This window comes from Pagrus pagrus (assembly GCF_965226575.1).
Source record: "Pagrus pagrus genome assembly, chromosome: 3".
Taxonomy (NCBI): Eukaryota; Metazoa; Chordata; class Actinopteri; order Spariformes; family Sparidae; genus Pagrus; species Pagrus pagrus.
Window position 1 is genome coordinate 27071912 of NC_140187.1, and position 12966 is coordinate 27084877.

The 12966-nt window shown below is 45.3% G+C and overlaps 2 protein-coding genes across 3 annotated transcripts in view; one reads left to right on the forward strand and one right to left on the reverse strand.

Moving 5' to 3' along the window:
• LOC311255143 (nuclear receptor coactivator 3-like) overlaps positions 1–7108 on the forward strand; it is a 31844-nt gene extending 24736 nt beyond the window's left edge. The window contains exons 12-23 of one of the 2 annotated variants that reach the window (XM_084349365.1): positions 123–1081; positions 1170–1293; positions 1466–1702; positions 1849–2061; positions 2249–2369; positions 2512–2686; positions 2802–3164; positions 3764–3919; positions 4033–4306; positions 4401–4593; positions 4988–5282; positions 5377–7108. In XM_084349365.1, the coding sequence (XP_084205491.1) occupies positions 123–1081; positions 1170–1293; positions 1466–1702; positions 1849–2061; positions 2249–2369; positions 2512–2686; positions 2802–3164; positions 3764–3919; positions 4033–4306; positions 4401–4593; positions 4988–5282; positions 5377–5388 (3122 nt within the window). In that variant the 3' untranslated portion in view covers positions 5389–7108. The remainder of the gene's footprint in view (positions 1–122; positions 1082–1169; positions 1294–1465; positions 1703–1848; positions 2062–2248; positions 2370–2511; positions 2687–2801; positions 3165–3763; positions 3920–4032; positions 4307–4400; positions 4594–4987; positions 5283–5376) is intronic. The other variant, XM_084349366.1, reaches the window with a different exon arrangement.
• Positions 7109–10439: 3331 nt separating this feature from the next.
• id1 (inhibitor of DNA binding 1, HLH protein) lies at positions 10440–11665 on the reverse strand. The gene is made up of 2 exons (XM_084348268.1): positions 11213–11665; positions 10440–11000 (listed from the first exon to the last, which is right to left on the reverse strand). The coding sequence occupies exons 1-2, from the start codon at positions 11573–11575 to the stop codon at positions 10965–10967; spliced, it is 399 nt and encodes a 132-aa protein (XP_084204394.1). The 5' UTR covers positions 11576–11665; the 3' UTR covers positions 10440–10964.
• Positions 11666–12966: the final 1301 nt, after the last annotated feature.

The following is a 12966-nucleotide window of genomic DNA, read 5'->3' on the forward strand; positions in this document are numbered from 1 at the left end:
GAAAAGAATCAGCAATTTTTAGTATGCAGGATTTGGAATTACTTTCTTAAATCACAAATCTATTGGCATTTGTGTTAATAACTACATGGCTTGATAACATGACTTTCGTTATTCCATTGCAGGTATGAACTCCCCTATGAGCTCCAGTCATCCTGGTAATTCTGGAGGTGGCGGAGGAGGCACCACCTTCTCCAGCAGCTCCTTGAATGCCCTCCAAGCCATTAGTGAGGGAGTGGGCAATCCAATGCCATCCCCACTCACCTCTCCACCCCCCCACAAGCCTGACAGTTCCCCAAGCATCAACTCCACCAATCAGGGAACAGGGGGACCCTGTAAACTCCCAGCCTACTCTGACTCAAAGAGCCCAGGCAGTTCACTGGGGACTGGAGGAGAGCAGCAGCACCCACACACCCCCACCAGCGAGGGCCCTCCTGAAAAGCCAGACAGCCAGGCCAGCAGAGAGGTGGGTCCGACCGGTGGAGAATCCAACCGAAGGGTCCCTGACAACAAGTCCCACAAGAAGCTGCTGCAGCTCCTCACGTCCCCTACAGACGAGCTGGTGCCATCTAATCACACACCAGGCTCGACGCCTGACGCTAAAGACGGAACAGTGGGAGTCACAAGCCCCTCGTCCTCCACAGGTGTGTCCTCTTCTACAGGCGGGAATCATGGTGCTGTGTCTTCTTCTGGTGGCACAGGACATTTAACAAGTCAGTCACTGCAGGAGAAGCACAAGATCCTCCACAAGCTCCTGCAGAATGGAAACACACCGGATGAGGTGGCTCGCATCACAGCCGAGGCCACTGGGAAGAGCAGCCTGGATGCAGGGACACCGGAGCCTGGGCCTACAGCCACTGGAGGGGCTCGAGGATCAGAATCAAAGCAGGAGCAGCACAGCCCTAAGAAGGAGAAGCCTCATGCCCTCCTACACTACCTCCTTAATAAGGATGACTCTAAAGAAAGTGGTGATATCAAGCCTAAGCTGGAGGAGCTGGAGGGGAGAGGAGCTCAGGGTGCAGGGGTCACCAGCTCTGACCCCCACTGCGTGGATGGGAAGGTCAAGCTGGAGCCATCGGATGAGGTAAAGCCAAAATAACGATTTGTTCAATGTAGTTTAAAATGCCCAGTAGAACATTGTCTCTAATCATTCTTTTGTCTCGATGGTTCAGACGGAGACCCTGGAGACCATTCTGGGTGTCCCAAGGAACAACTCTAGCTTCTACCCTGAACCTGACTCCAGAGCAGGGAAGGAAGTGGGAAACAAACCAGGAAATGTGCCTGACGGTTTACATGGTAAGCAAGCCGAGCCTTACCATGCAGTGGAAATGAAACTAAATGTAACACTTGACAGCAAAAGGGTTCAAAACACAGAATGTGCACTGCATATGCTCCTGTGTTAGTCTTAATATTAGAACCTAAATGTGTCGGGGGCTGTAATTTCACTTTGGTATTGTGTGTCTTTCAGAGGGGGAGAGAGGCCCCATGCCTCCTGCTCAGCGGGCTGCCTATCAAAGAGCCTTGTCCATGGATGCCAAGCCCATGGGTGGAGAGGGAGCAGTAGGAGGCGGGCTGGCTGGGAGAAGGAATGTCCCCTGTCCAACGTTGGTCAAACAGGAAAACATGGACACTCCGATCCGAGGGGCCGTCCAGAATGGCTTTCCAGGAGGCATGGGTGTGTGTCCACCACGAGGCAACCCAACAAGTAACTTGAACACTCTTTTCTTTGCATTCTCATAAAAGCTTTCTATGAAGGTCTGGGTCCAACAGAGTAGACAGGATGGAGATATTTGTTTAGCTAAACAAGCCCAGTGATGAAACAATGATTTTTGTGGTCTTTGTGTTGTTCAGGAGCTATGGGCAGAGGAATGGGAATGCCCCAGCGGCCTCCCATGTCAGCGCCAGGGGACTGGGGGATGCCGAGGGCAAGCGGCAGTCCTGTGGCCGGACCAGGACACCCTGGCATGGGTCGCGCCGGTCCAATGACAGGGCCCATGATCAACCGTTCCAACAGTGTACCCGCAAACACCAGGTCTATGCTGCAGCAGCAACTCATGGATATTGGTATGTCATGTCTCTGTTGTAGTGTGTGAAACTATAACTAGTGAATGTTTGGTGCTTGAACTTAATTGGTGCATAATATGATGAAGTATCCAAGAACAAGAATCACTTTATACTAATTGACTGGATAATTTCACTAATTGTTTTCGACTCTATATTGATTATACACCATCTATTATCACCTCTGCAGGTACCAATGAAGCTAATATGGGTATGAGCCGGTTTAGTGGACCTGGGCCCCCACCTCAGTCCCCCTCCTGGCCAGACTCTGCTATGGGAATGGATAGACCACAAGGAAGGAATCCAAACAGGTGAACCCTCCACGCTGTTTCCAGCTCTGTCCCTCGGAATTTTTTCCAAATTAGTACACCTAAAGCTGAATTCAGAAACTAAGCTTATGATAGTAGTCTGCTTTTCTTGAAGTGACTCAAAATCTCCTGTGTCCATGTGTAGAAGGGACCAGTTTGGAAACCCCCTGGAAGAGCTGCTGGGGCCTCTGGCCAACAGTGAGGGCCCAAGTGATGAACGGGCACTTCTGGACCAACTGGACTCTCTGCTCAATACTGCTGATGTCATCGCTCTGCAGGAGATAGACCGAGCCCTAGGCATCCCTGAAATAGTAGGCCAGGTACAGAATATCCTACGCTATACATTTTTTATATCCATATCCAATGTTGTGTTGATATTGCAGTAAAGTTTACCTCATCGAGCCAAACGTGACATGCAACCTTTTTGTACCTCAGAACCAGGGACCTGAAGGCCGCCAGCAGGGCCCAGATCAAGGCCAGGGACAGTGCCGGCCATCAGAGCCTTTCCCAGGGCCTGAGTCCTCATTGGGCATGGACCAAAAACCCATGTATAACCAAGGCTACCCCGGGCCCCCAGGTCCCCCCTCGGTGGGCATGCAGCCCGGCTATGGTGGCAACGCGATGCAAGGCCAGTCTCCTGGAGGCTTCAACCCTGTAATGAATCAAATGGGCCAGACAGGAGGCTTCCCTGGCATGGCGGGCATGGGCAACCCCCGTGCAAACATGATGCGGCCTCGCATGATGAATGCCAACAAGCCTCTCCGACTGCAGCTGCAGCAGAGACTGCAAGGACAGCAGGTGACCACACAGACATAATATCCACCCTAGAAGTGACTTTTAGTATTGTTATACACTGCCCAGCCCAAAAAAAAGTCACACACTCTAATATTTCATTGGACCACCTTGGGGAATATGCCCCTGCCATCAGGGAAGAAAAATCCATTGATGGAAAAACCTGATGGTTCACCACTATCCTTCCAGGTTTTAATAATGCGTTGGACAGTTCATAACCTAATTTTAGTAGTTTTGGCAGTTTCCTTAGTCGTTTCTTTGCTTGATGCAGGCCAATAATTTGACCCTTCTAAAAGGAGAGTATCATCTTTTCCACGATCACGGGATATGTCTTCTGACAGGTTGTTAAAGAAATGAGAAGCTATTCACTGCATTAGTTAGGGTTAAATAAATGTTGCCAGCTGAAACGCATTAATCACTGCAGTAATTATCCAATGGAAGGCTCTTACCTATTTGCAGTTCCAGGTCCAGGACTTTTTTTTTGGCCAGGCAGTGTATATAACATATAAGAATACAGCAAGGCAACTTGTGTCTTATGATGCTATGGTAAAAGTGAACATAAAAACTGGCATATTGAACCAGACTTATCTTGTTTGATCTGGCAGTTTATGAACCAGACACGACAAGGCATGAAGATGGAACATCCCCCAGCAGGAACCCCCGCCATGCAAAATAGCATGCAGGGCATGCAAGGCATGCAACATGGCATGCAGCCTACAGGCATGCAAGCTGGCATGCAGCCTACAGGCATGGGTGCTCAGGTATGTAGTCACCATCCCCTTACATCTAATGTAGTGTGCATTCATTAGTCATTTTCAATCAGTCAAGTCACCACTTGTAGAATTGAGGTCAAAGTATTGATGTTTGTCTGCAGCCTGGTTTCCTGAACGCCCAGATGATGGCTCAGCGCAGCAGGGAGATGATCACCATCTCCCAGATGAGGAGGCAGCGGATGATGATGCTGATGCAACAGCAACAGCAGCAACAGCAGCAGCAGCAGCAGCAGCAACAGCAGCAGCAGCAGGGGGCAGCAGGAGGCTTCAGTCCTCCGCCTAATGTCACTGCACCAGCTGGTATGGACAGCCCCATGGGAGGTCCCCACATGAACCAGGCTGGACAGCAGAGCTTCAACTATGGAGGTAATTATGGTGAGTTAAATAAGACGGAGCTCTGCTTCATTTTTTTGTCTTGGATCTTTTAAGTTTCACACTCATGATTGTTGTCTTGTTTTTGTATTTGTAGGGATGAACCAGCAGGGGGAGCCATCCTTTATGGCTCCAGGCAGCAGCCCACCAGGAAACATGATGCAGGGACGAATGGCAGGTCCTCCTCAGAACACCATGATGCCAGGGATGCAGGGCAACCCACAGGGCGGGCCTCTGTACCCATCTGGAGACATGAAAGGCTGGCCACAGGGCGGCATGCCACGCAGCAAGTATGTAGCAAAATGATTTAGAGTCAATTATTTTATTAAGTCTAGTTTGTCAGAATCAGAAATACTTTATTGATTCCCAAAGGGAATTTGGATTGTTACAGTAGCTCCTTCTAGAATAGAAAAATCACACATTGGGGAGAGAGATATTAGATATAAGAGATTGAATAAAATATAGAGAAAAACAAGAAATTTAAAAAAAAATTATGTATGCATGTCTGTATGTATGCATTGCACCTGATATTCCATGGAATATTGACAGGAAACCAGTGAAATGAAATACTGGGATCTTAACAGTATTAACGGTAAAAATAAAAATCACCATTTTAGCACCATACTCAATTTGCAGAGCTAAATAACTTATGTCAAACTTCCTTTTATTCTTCTGGTTTTCCAGCTCGTACCCCCAGCAACAATTTCCTCAGCAGGGCAACCAGGGCCAGTTTGGACCCATGGTGATGAACAACTCCATGGGGGGACCGGGGCCAGTCAGCGGTGTTGGTGTTGGACAGATGGGCCAAATGCCAGGACAGAGGCACAGCCAGATGCAGGGCCAGATGCAGGGCCAGATGCAGGGCCAGATGCAGAGCCAGATGCAGGGCCAGATGCAGGGCCAGATGCAGGGCCAGATGCAGGGCCAGATGGGAATGAACCCCATGGGTATGGGCAGAATGCCAATGGGACCTGATCAGGTAGGTCTCGCATGAGGCTCAACAGATGTTTTAAAACACAGGTTGAAACACAATTCCTTTACATTCCTATGTTATCTTTCAACTGTGTTTACAGAAGTACTGCTGAAGACGACTGACAGCATCTGACATCTGTGGCAGAGTGGTCTGAGCCCTGAGAAGAGCTGGACCTACACACTCAAAAACACACACACGCAGTTGGAGTTCTCAAGCCTAAAACGTGGCACAGGAGACTCGGCACAACACACTGCTCATCCGACAGGAAGTGGGCTACAAGGACAAACACACATACTGTAACTCTGCTACAGTTATGCACAAACACAAGATATCCTTGTGTTTGTGTGTGTGTGTGTGTGTGTGTTCACGTGAACGGCCGGGAGCTGTCGGGCAGTATTCAGTGTCACGGCCAGGCTGCAGAACGGGACTACGGTACAACTGGCTGTGGCGGCACTTTACCTGGAGGCTTCTGTGCGGAATAAAGATTGATGCAATATTTCTTCATCGTTACAGCCTTACTAGAGATTCAATGCCTTCACAACCATGGGTTTCTGTTTTGTTTCTTATCCTTTGGATGCGCCTCATTCTTGAAGTCATTGGAAGCTATAAGCACACAGTTTACTATGTTATGCAGATTGGAGCAATAACTCTCGCCTCTATGCTTTAGACTGTAACTGAGCATCATTACCCCTGTTATAAGCAAGCAAATGGTACTGCAGTATTAGATGTCCTCTGTGAATATGAATTGTAAATATTCTACAAAATATATCAAACATGCTTTTTAAAGGCCCATTATTGCACAAAGTATGAGACCTGGTTGTATTTTTGTGTCCCATAGGTCAATACTGACTTGGTTGGTTTGCTTTTCTTTTCTCTTTTTTTTTTAAGCCTTTGCAAATATTGCAGGCGTGTTTGGGTTTTCCTTCCCTCGTTTGTCATTTTCTGAATGCTGTATTTTTTTAATTTTCCAAAAACTTTTTCATGTTTTAGCGAGGCACTTTTACTTGTGACGAGTATCTGATGAGTTGAAGGTTTGAGCTTTCACACAGTCAGAGGATTTATAGGAAGGTGGTGAACAGTCGATTACAGACAATGATTTCGTTGGGCTTTGTTTGAGGTGAGCTTTTTGGGGTTCTGCCTGCAGTACAGTGAAGACGGGAACACACACTCCTCAGTTTACCAACAAGCCTGGTCCCTGCAGTGTTCTCCCCTCCTACCAGCTCTGTCTAAGTGTATTTTTCCGCACACCATCTTCTTTTGACTGTTATTCTCAACTCGCTGAATCTACCTTTTCAACATGCGCAATCCAAAGATATTTTTCCACATCTCTGTATAGTTTCTGAGGTTTCTGGTGTACATTTTTTATGATATGTGTTATATTAGTCTGATGGTAAATGGGTACATATCATGGATTCTGTAATAGCATATGATGGTTATGTACTGTAAGCATAAAGGGCATCGGGCTCAGTTGTTCCGCCGTGCAAAGAGGACTGGAAACTCCACAGCAGGAAGTTTTAAATCCAGAAAAAAAAAACAAAGCATGTTTTTGCTGTGAAAGAGAAATACCAATGGAATGAAATCCACTTTAAGACATATCAATATCTCCTCTATTTTTCAGGAAACATCTTCATTTTATGTCCAGATTTTGTTACTTCAGGAAAAGGGAACTTTGTAGAGTCTGAATGAAGTGCAAAAATTGGCAAGAGATCATTTGGTTTGTTTTTGTTTTTCTTTGTTTGGAGGTCAGATAAGCTGTCATTTTACAGGATGTATATTACAGATTTTTCTGTTGATGTTGATATTGATGTAAATACAAATTTCTATTTAAACACTCTTGACTCTGGTTCTCATTATTTCCTCACTCTGACTATGAGCAGCAGTGCTGTATTTTACTCAGTCTTACTTTAGTAGCCGTACATATCAGCTGGTATGTTGCATCGACATCATCACTCTGATCAAACAGAAATGATGAGAGATGCTGCTCTTGGGTTATTAGAATAAACTAATGAGGGATGAATCCATGCCCATTTTTAGATCAAATATTCTTTGAGAGGAATCTGCTTTGCTTTGGTTTTCAGTAAACACCCTGCTTAGTGCTGTAATGTAGAAAACTGGCGTAAAGCTTATACAGTATGATGAACTAACTTCCTTTTTAAATAAAAAATAAGTGAAAGTAGTGATAGAACCTTATATAAATACTAGAAGAGATGTGATAACAGATGCAAATTTGTAAATGAATTATTGGGATTTGGACTTGATTAAAAGGAGATTAAAAGGAGTCCAGTGCAAGTAAATGTCTTATTTTAAATTCTACCCAAGTAAAAGTACGTAAGCATAATCATAAAAAAAAATTCTTAGATTGTACAGTGAATAAGAGGTCCTATAAAACACAGCAAACATTTTTCACCAAGTTCTTCTTCCCTTCACCCCAAACCACTTCTCTAAAAAGGAAAATGAATGTGTGGAATGAAAAAGCTTATATCTCTGTTTCATTAGTTTTTATAGTGTTCATAATGAGTCCAATACCTGGCCCCTATTTAGACAAGATTACATGCAGCTTCCTCTGGGGCCACATGAGGTTTTATACTACTTTTTTCACATATGCAGTAGTACTACCCAAGACGTGTAAACATACTTTAATGTGTAAAACTTTAATGGAGTTGGAAAGAAGAAGTAGTTCGGCCGCTCAAATTTGTAATTAGTAACTTTTCTCTAACATTTAAATGAATACTTACATACATACACTTTTTTGTCTGATATGTATATTAAACCAGTTGCCGTCAGATAATGTAGTAAAGTAACATGTACTGTAGCTGTAGTTAAGTAGGCTACAGTACTTGATTCCACTGATGAAGCAGATTCAGTAGGATGGATAGAGCGCAGTTCTCTTTTGTATTATCAGATTATTGTTATTGATTCATGGATATCTTATTACTTTATGGATACTGATCATCATATTTAGAGCAGGACTCATTTAAAGGTGCACTATGTAGTTTTGGGGAAGAAATTTTAATAAGAGGAGAAAAATCTTCAATGACTGATTTTTTTAATTTATGCCTAAACAAACTAAATAACAAACTGTCTTTGTTTACATGACTGAATAAACAAACTGACCTTAAAGGACAACACACTTTTAGACTGTTTTACTTTGTTTATATGTGGCGGACCCCACCACCTTTCCAGCTTCAAACAGTGTTCTGGGGAACAAAATATGATATTATTAACTCATTAATATTGTTAATATCAAAATTCTGAGTTTGTATTTCTTTCCAAAACGACTACTAGTGCCCCTTTAAACTAGTCCATGTACTTTTGGGTAATTTGATGACAATGCATCAAATTGTTTGGATCGTCATATGTCTTCAAGATAACACTGGAGTACTGTTACAACACTTCCACCTGAAATGCAGTTGAAGTGACATTACATGGAAATACTCAAGTAAAGCACGAGAATCCCAAAACTGTCCTTGAATTGAATTTTGAGCTCGAAATTAATCAACAAATATTTGCTGTCAGCAGCAGGATCATGGTTTTCTTGGGTCTTTCGCCAGCGGGGGGCGCTGTTGCCCGTTAACATCTTCTCTAACCCTCACACTGCCTCACACAGGGGCCAACACAGGCTCTCTACCCTGCAGTTCATCTCGTGCTCCAGGGGGTGGGGGCGCTAGAGAGCTGGAGGAAGGTTTGACTCCTGTTTATAGACTGAGGGATAAAAAAAATAATAATTAAGAATGAAGGAAATATAAAAAAACAACAAAAAAAAAACAAATCCGAGACACAAGCCTAATTGGATTTAATGGTAATAAAACATCGGGTACAGACTGATTATGGAGGCCTCAATAGCCTGGTCCTCATTCTCTCCACAGCTCAGCCACATTACGTAAGAGGGATTTGTATCTGACATATAGATAATTATTAGGAATCTAAAGAGGAAAACGCTGTAAATGATTTTCAGGATAAAGGGAAACACTGAGCAGTTGTATATGTTAAATAAGTCTGTTCAAGTACTTGTTGACACTTCTCTAACAGCTCAGGCATTGTCGGTTTCTAAAAGAAAAAAAAGAAAAAAGAAGTGTATATATTAATAGTAAATGTATAACATACGACTGTACTGTGGGAATCTCTACTCCCTCCCTCCCTCCCTCTCCCTCTCTCTCGGAGTGTTGGCGTGGTTCCCGGCCCATCTGCGGCCTGGCCCGTGGATTACTGTTTGTTAATGTTTCAATCAGCTGTGTGTTGAGGAATGTGGAGCTATTTAACCTGAACTTCCCCAGGTGTGCCGAGGCGCCGCTCAGTCTGGGCCCCGCCGCCCTCCCCTGCCCTTGGCACAAAGCTATCACACAAACACAATCACACACTGGCCACGCCGGGGCTGCAGCTGTGCGCATCGCACCGCAGGGAAATGGGAAAAACATTGCACCAGGGAGACAGAATAAATCTTATAACGAATCGGCTCGCCAAAGCCAGTTTAACCCCCGCGGTGCCGGCGAGAGACGGAACAACACAGCAGATTTACACGATAACATATTGAAGCAGCACGATTCTGTCATGGAGTGAAACTTGTTTTCTTACTTATTTAATTCTTATATCATCTCACCTGACTTCATGTTTGTCAGTCATATGTTAAAAACTCACAGAGGCTTAAATCCTCTTTAGAAAAAACAAATTAATCTTGATTCTGATGATTTTATCCAGTTGTTTTTAAACTTTATTTCAAACTCTTGCCACCATTTGTCAAAATCTTTAAGACTTGACGATTTAAAGGGAGACTTCCTCTTGTAACGTGATACGCTAATGACCCATAGAGAGGCAAATTACCAATTTAACTGGCTACGAGCCATTATGTTGACCACCAGCTTTGGTTTTATGTTACCTGAACGACTTAACAGCTTCTCCTCGGTGTAGCACTTTTTTTTTTTTTTCTTAGTAACATCCACTTTACACTCCCACTACACTTCAGTCAGCAAGGAGAGATAAGCTGTTCAGATGAATGTGTTGTTAATCACAATGATAATAAGGCTGTAACAGCCCATAATAACCACGTATGTGTCATGTTTCACAGCTGTGGCTCTGGGTTTTTTAAGGAATCAGGACTGAAACTCGTGATTCAGCACACACACAAACTCACACTCACACACACACACACACAATGACACAGAAGGGTTCTTGTTCAAAAATAATTGTCTTGTTTTAATAAAAACACCAATAAGGTACATTGTAAGAAAACAATATCTTCACATAATGTGGCATTGTAATATACAATACAGTTTGTCGCTCAGGAATCTGAGAAAATGTTATTTTTTCTTCTTTTACAAAATGTTGAATTCTTTATATGGTTTACACAAGATACAAAGAGCGTGACAGAAACATTAGCTTTCTTTAGAAACTCTACAAGCAACAGGCGACGCCAGTTGCACTGAACTCGTCTTGGTCCCCCGGCTAACCCAGTCTATATCTGGACACCGCCGGTCTTCTTCTCTCAGGGCCCTCTGATCAATCGAGAGCCCTGAGTGACAGAGATCCTCTCCGGCGGAGGATGTCCACACAACGTCGTTTCGTTTTCTAGCATTGGGAGTTTGAAACGTCCCTACACGGTTCAAGGTTTTTTTTAATCGATGTGATCGTCACATCAGGTAGCCTTGTTCGTTCTTTGCGGTGCTCGCTGTGGGGTGATGATGGCGCAAGCTCTTAGCGGCACATAATCCTGTCGTCTGAGCATCCATTCTGCGGGGGGAGAGAAAGAAGAGAAGGTTGATTAGTACATCTGTTTTACACACGAGGCAGTGACAAGCAAACTGGAGCGCAAAGCTGACTTTTACGCACAGGGCTGGCACCTTTACGCACGCGTATTTGCGTTCAAAAACACATGCTACAGCGGTGCGTTCGTCTCGGAGCTATTCTCGGATTTATCGTGCAGTATGTGAAGAGATATTTACCTCGACTGCGATGCTGGCGAGCTCTGCGTTCAGGGTGGTGAGCGGTGTGCGGGGCACGCTGCCGGCGGACAGCTGGCGGCTCTTCTCCGGCTCGTCGAGCTCGACCTGCAGGTCCCAGATGTAGTCGATGACGTGCTGCAGGATCTCCACCTTGCTTGCCTTCTTGTTGGTGGGCAGGGTGGGCACGAGCTCCTTCAGCTTGCTGTAGCAGTTGTTCATGTCCTGGAGGAATACGCTCATCTGCTCGTCCAGGAGCGGGATCTTGCACTTGGAGATGGTGAGGCTCTGTTCGGACAGGCAGCGCACCATGTCCTCGCCGCCGACCTTGCTCTTCAGGGCGCAGGTAGATCCGACAACCTTCATGTTGATTAGTGTAGGAGGTGTAGTTTCCAAAAAAGATTAGTCGAGCAAAGAGGCTTTTCCTCCTCTTAGAGATGTTGGCAATGTAATGTTGACAGTTCGCAACATCCACATGGGCAAACCTCTTCGGATTTATAGCGGAGCAGGAGCCGGGGGCGTGCCAGAGTCGTCCTGTTTGAAGGCGGTGAGCCAATGAGGAGGCCGGGTTCGTATTGAGGGGTCGGTTCACGACAGCGCTCGCAGCCAATGAGCGCGCTCGGCTGGTTATCGGGATTTACAATCTGTTTGAGGGATGGCGTTACAAATGGAAACAAATGTGTGTCTTTTATGGGTAATATGTGGGAATCCAGCTGTCCATGGCTTGGGGACTCTGCAGGTGTAGATAGCCTGGGGACAGTCACGGGGTGCTGAATGCCTGGGTATGTGCTGTGAGAATGTGTGTGGGATGCGACAGGATGAATAGGATGAATGGCTAATGATAATTAGGCTGCCACAGTGCCCTAGATTTGCCTCTCACAATTGTTTGATGGCACTGCAGATGTGGATGACAATGGTACAGTAAAAGTAAGACAATTGAGTGTCCAAACAATCGTGGGAACAGATTCACTTTTTATTAACTTTAATTAGTTCAGGATGATTGAGTTAGCTCAGAATAAAGTTTACAGTAAACGGTGCGGAATGCAGTCACTAAATAGATTAGCTGTTATTCGATTTATCAGATCATTAGTTTAATAAAATTACTTTTTTTTTTTTCTTTTCAGGACAGATTGTTGGTTGTTTTGAGAAAAACACGCTGCGCGGTCACTTCTCTCCTCTCTTTTTAGGCTCAAAGCTCTCTTTATGCTCTCTAACGGCACTTTCCTCGCAGCACACAGCCTCTTTTAGCTGAAGGACGCCCAGTGTGAGCAGCAGCTTCACGGATTCCTTCACATGTTTCGCGGTGTGTGCTCAGCCTTGTGTGCACACTCAGATCGCATCGCTCTGTTCTGAATCTTCCCCCCAGATTGTCCAAACAAGCCCGAGCAGACTGGCAGGCGCCAGCGCGGTGACGTCACCCATTCATCCGAGCCTTGACGCCTGTCAGCCTGGCGCCGCTCGGGCGGTCTCCATGGAGACGTCAAACAAGAGGGCTCGCACTCCTCCATTCACCTGCGAGGCGCGCGGAGCCCTGAGAACAAACCGGCTCCGGAGCTTTGTCGTTCATTTATCACCTTAAAAAGCAGCGGGATGAGATTACCGCCCGGCGCACCTGCAGAGGGCTGCTGTCAGGACGAAGAGGAGGAGGGGGAGGGGGAGGAGGAGGGGGAGGGGGAAGGGTCGACATCATGTTGTTACCGCGTTTAACACTAAATAACTGATGCATTCCTCCACACAGCCCACTGGGACTACTGTGT

Excerpts from the sequence above, each read along its gene's own strand:
- id1 (XM_084348268.1), bottom strand. The coding sequence starts at position 11,575 with ATGAAGGTTGTCGGATCTACCTGCGCCCTGAAGAGCAAGGTCGGCGGC. Across the intron at positions 11,001-11,212 it reads TCGCCAGCATCGCAGTCGAG|AATGGATGCTCAGACGACAG; the intron begins GTAAATATCTCT and ends CTCCCCCCGCAG.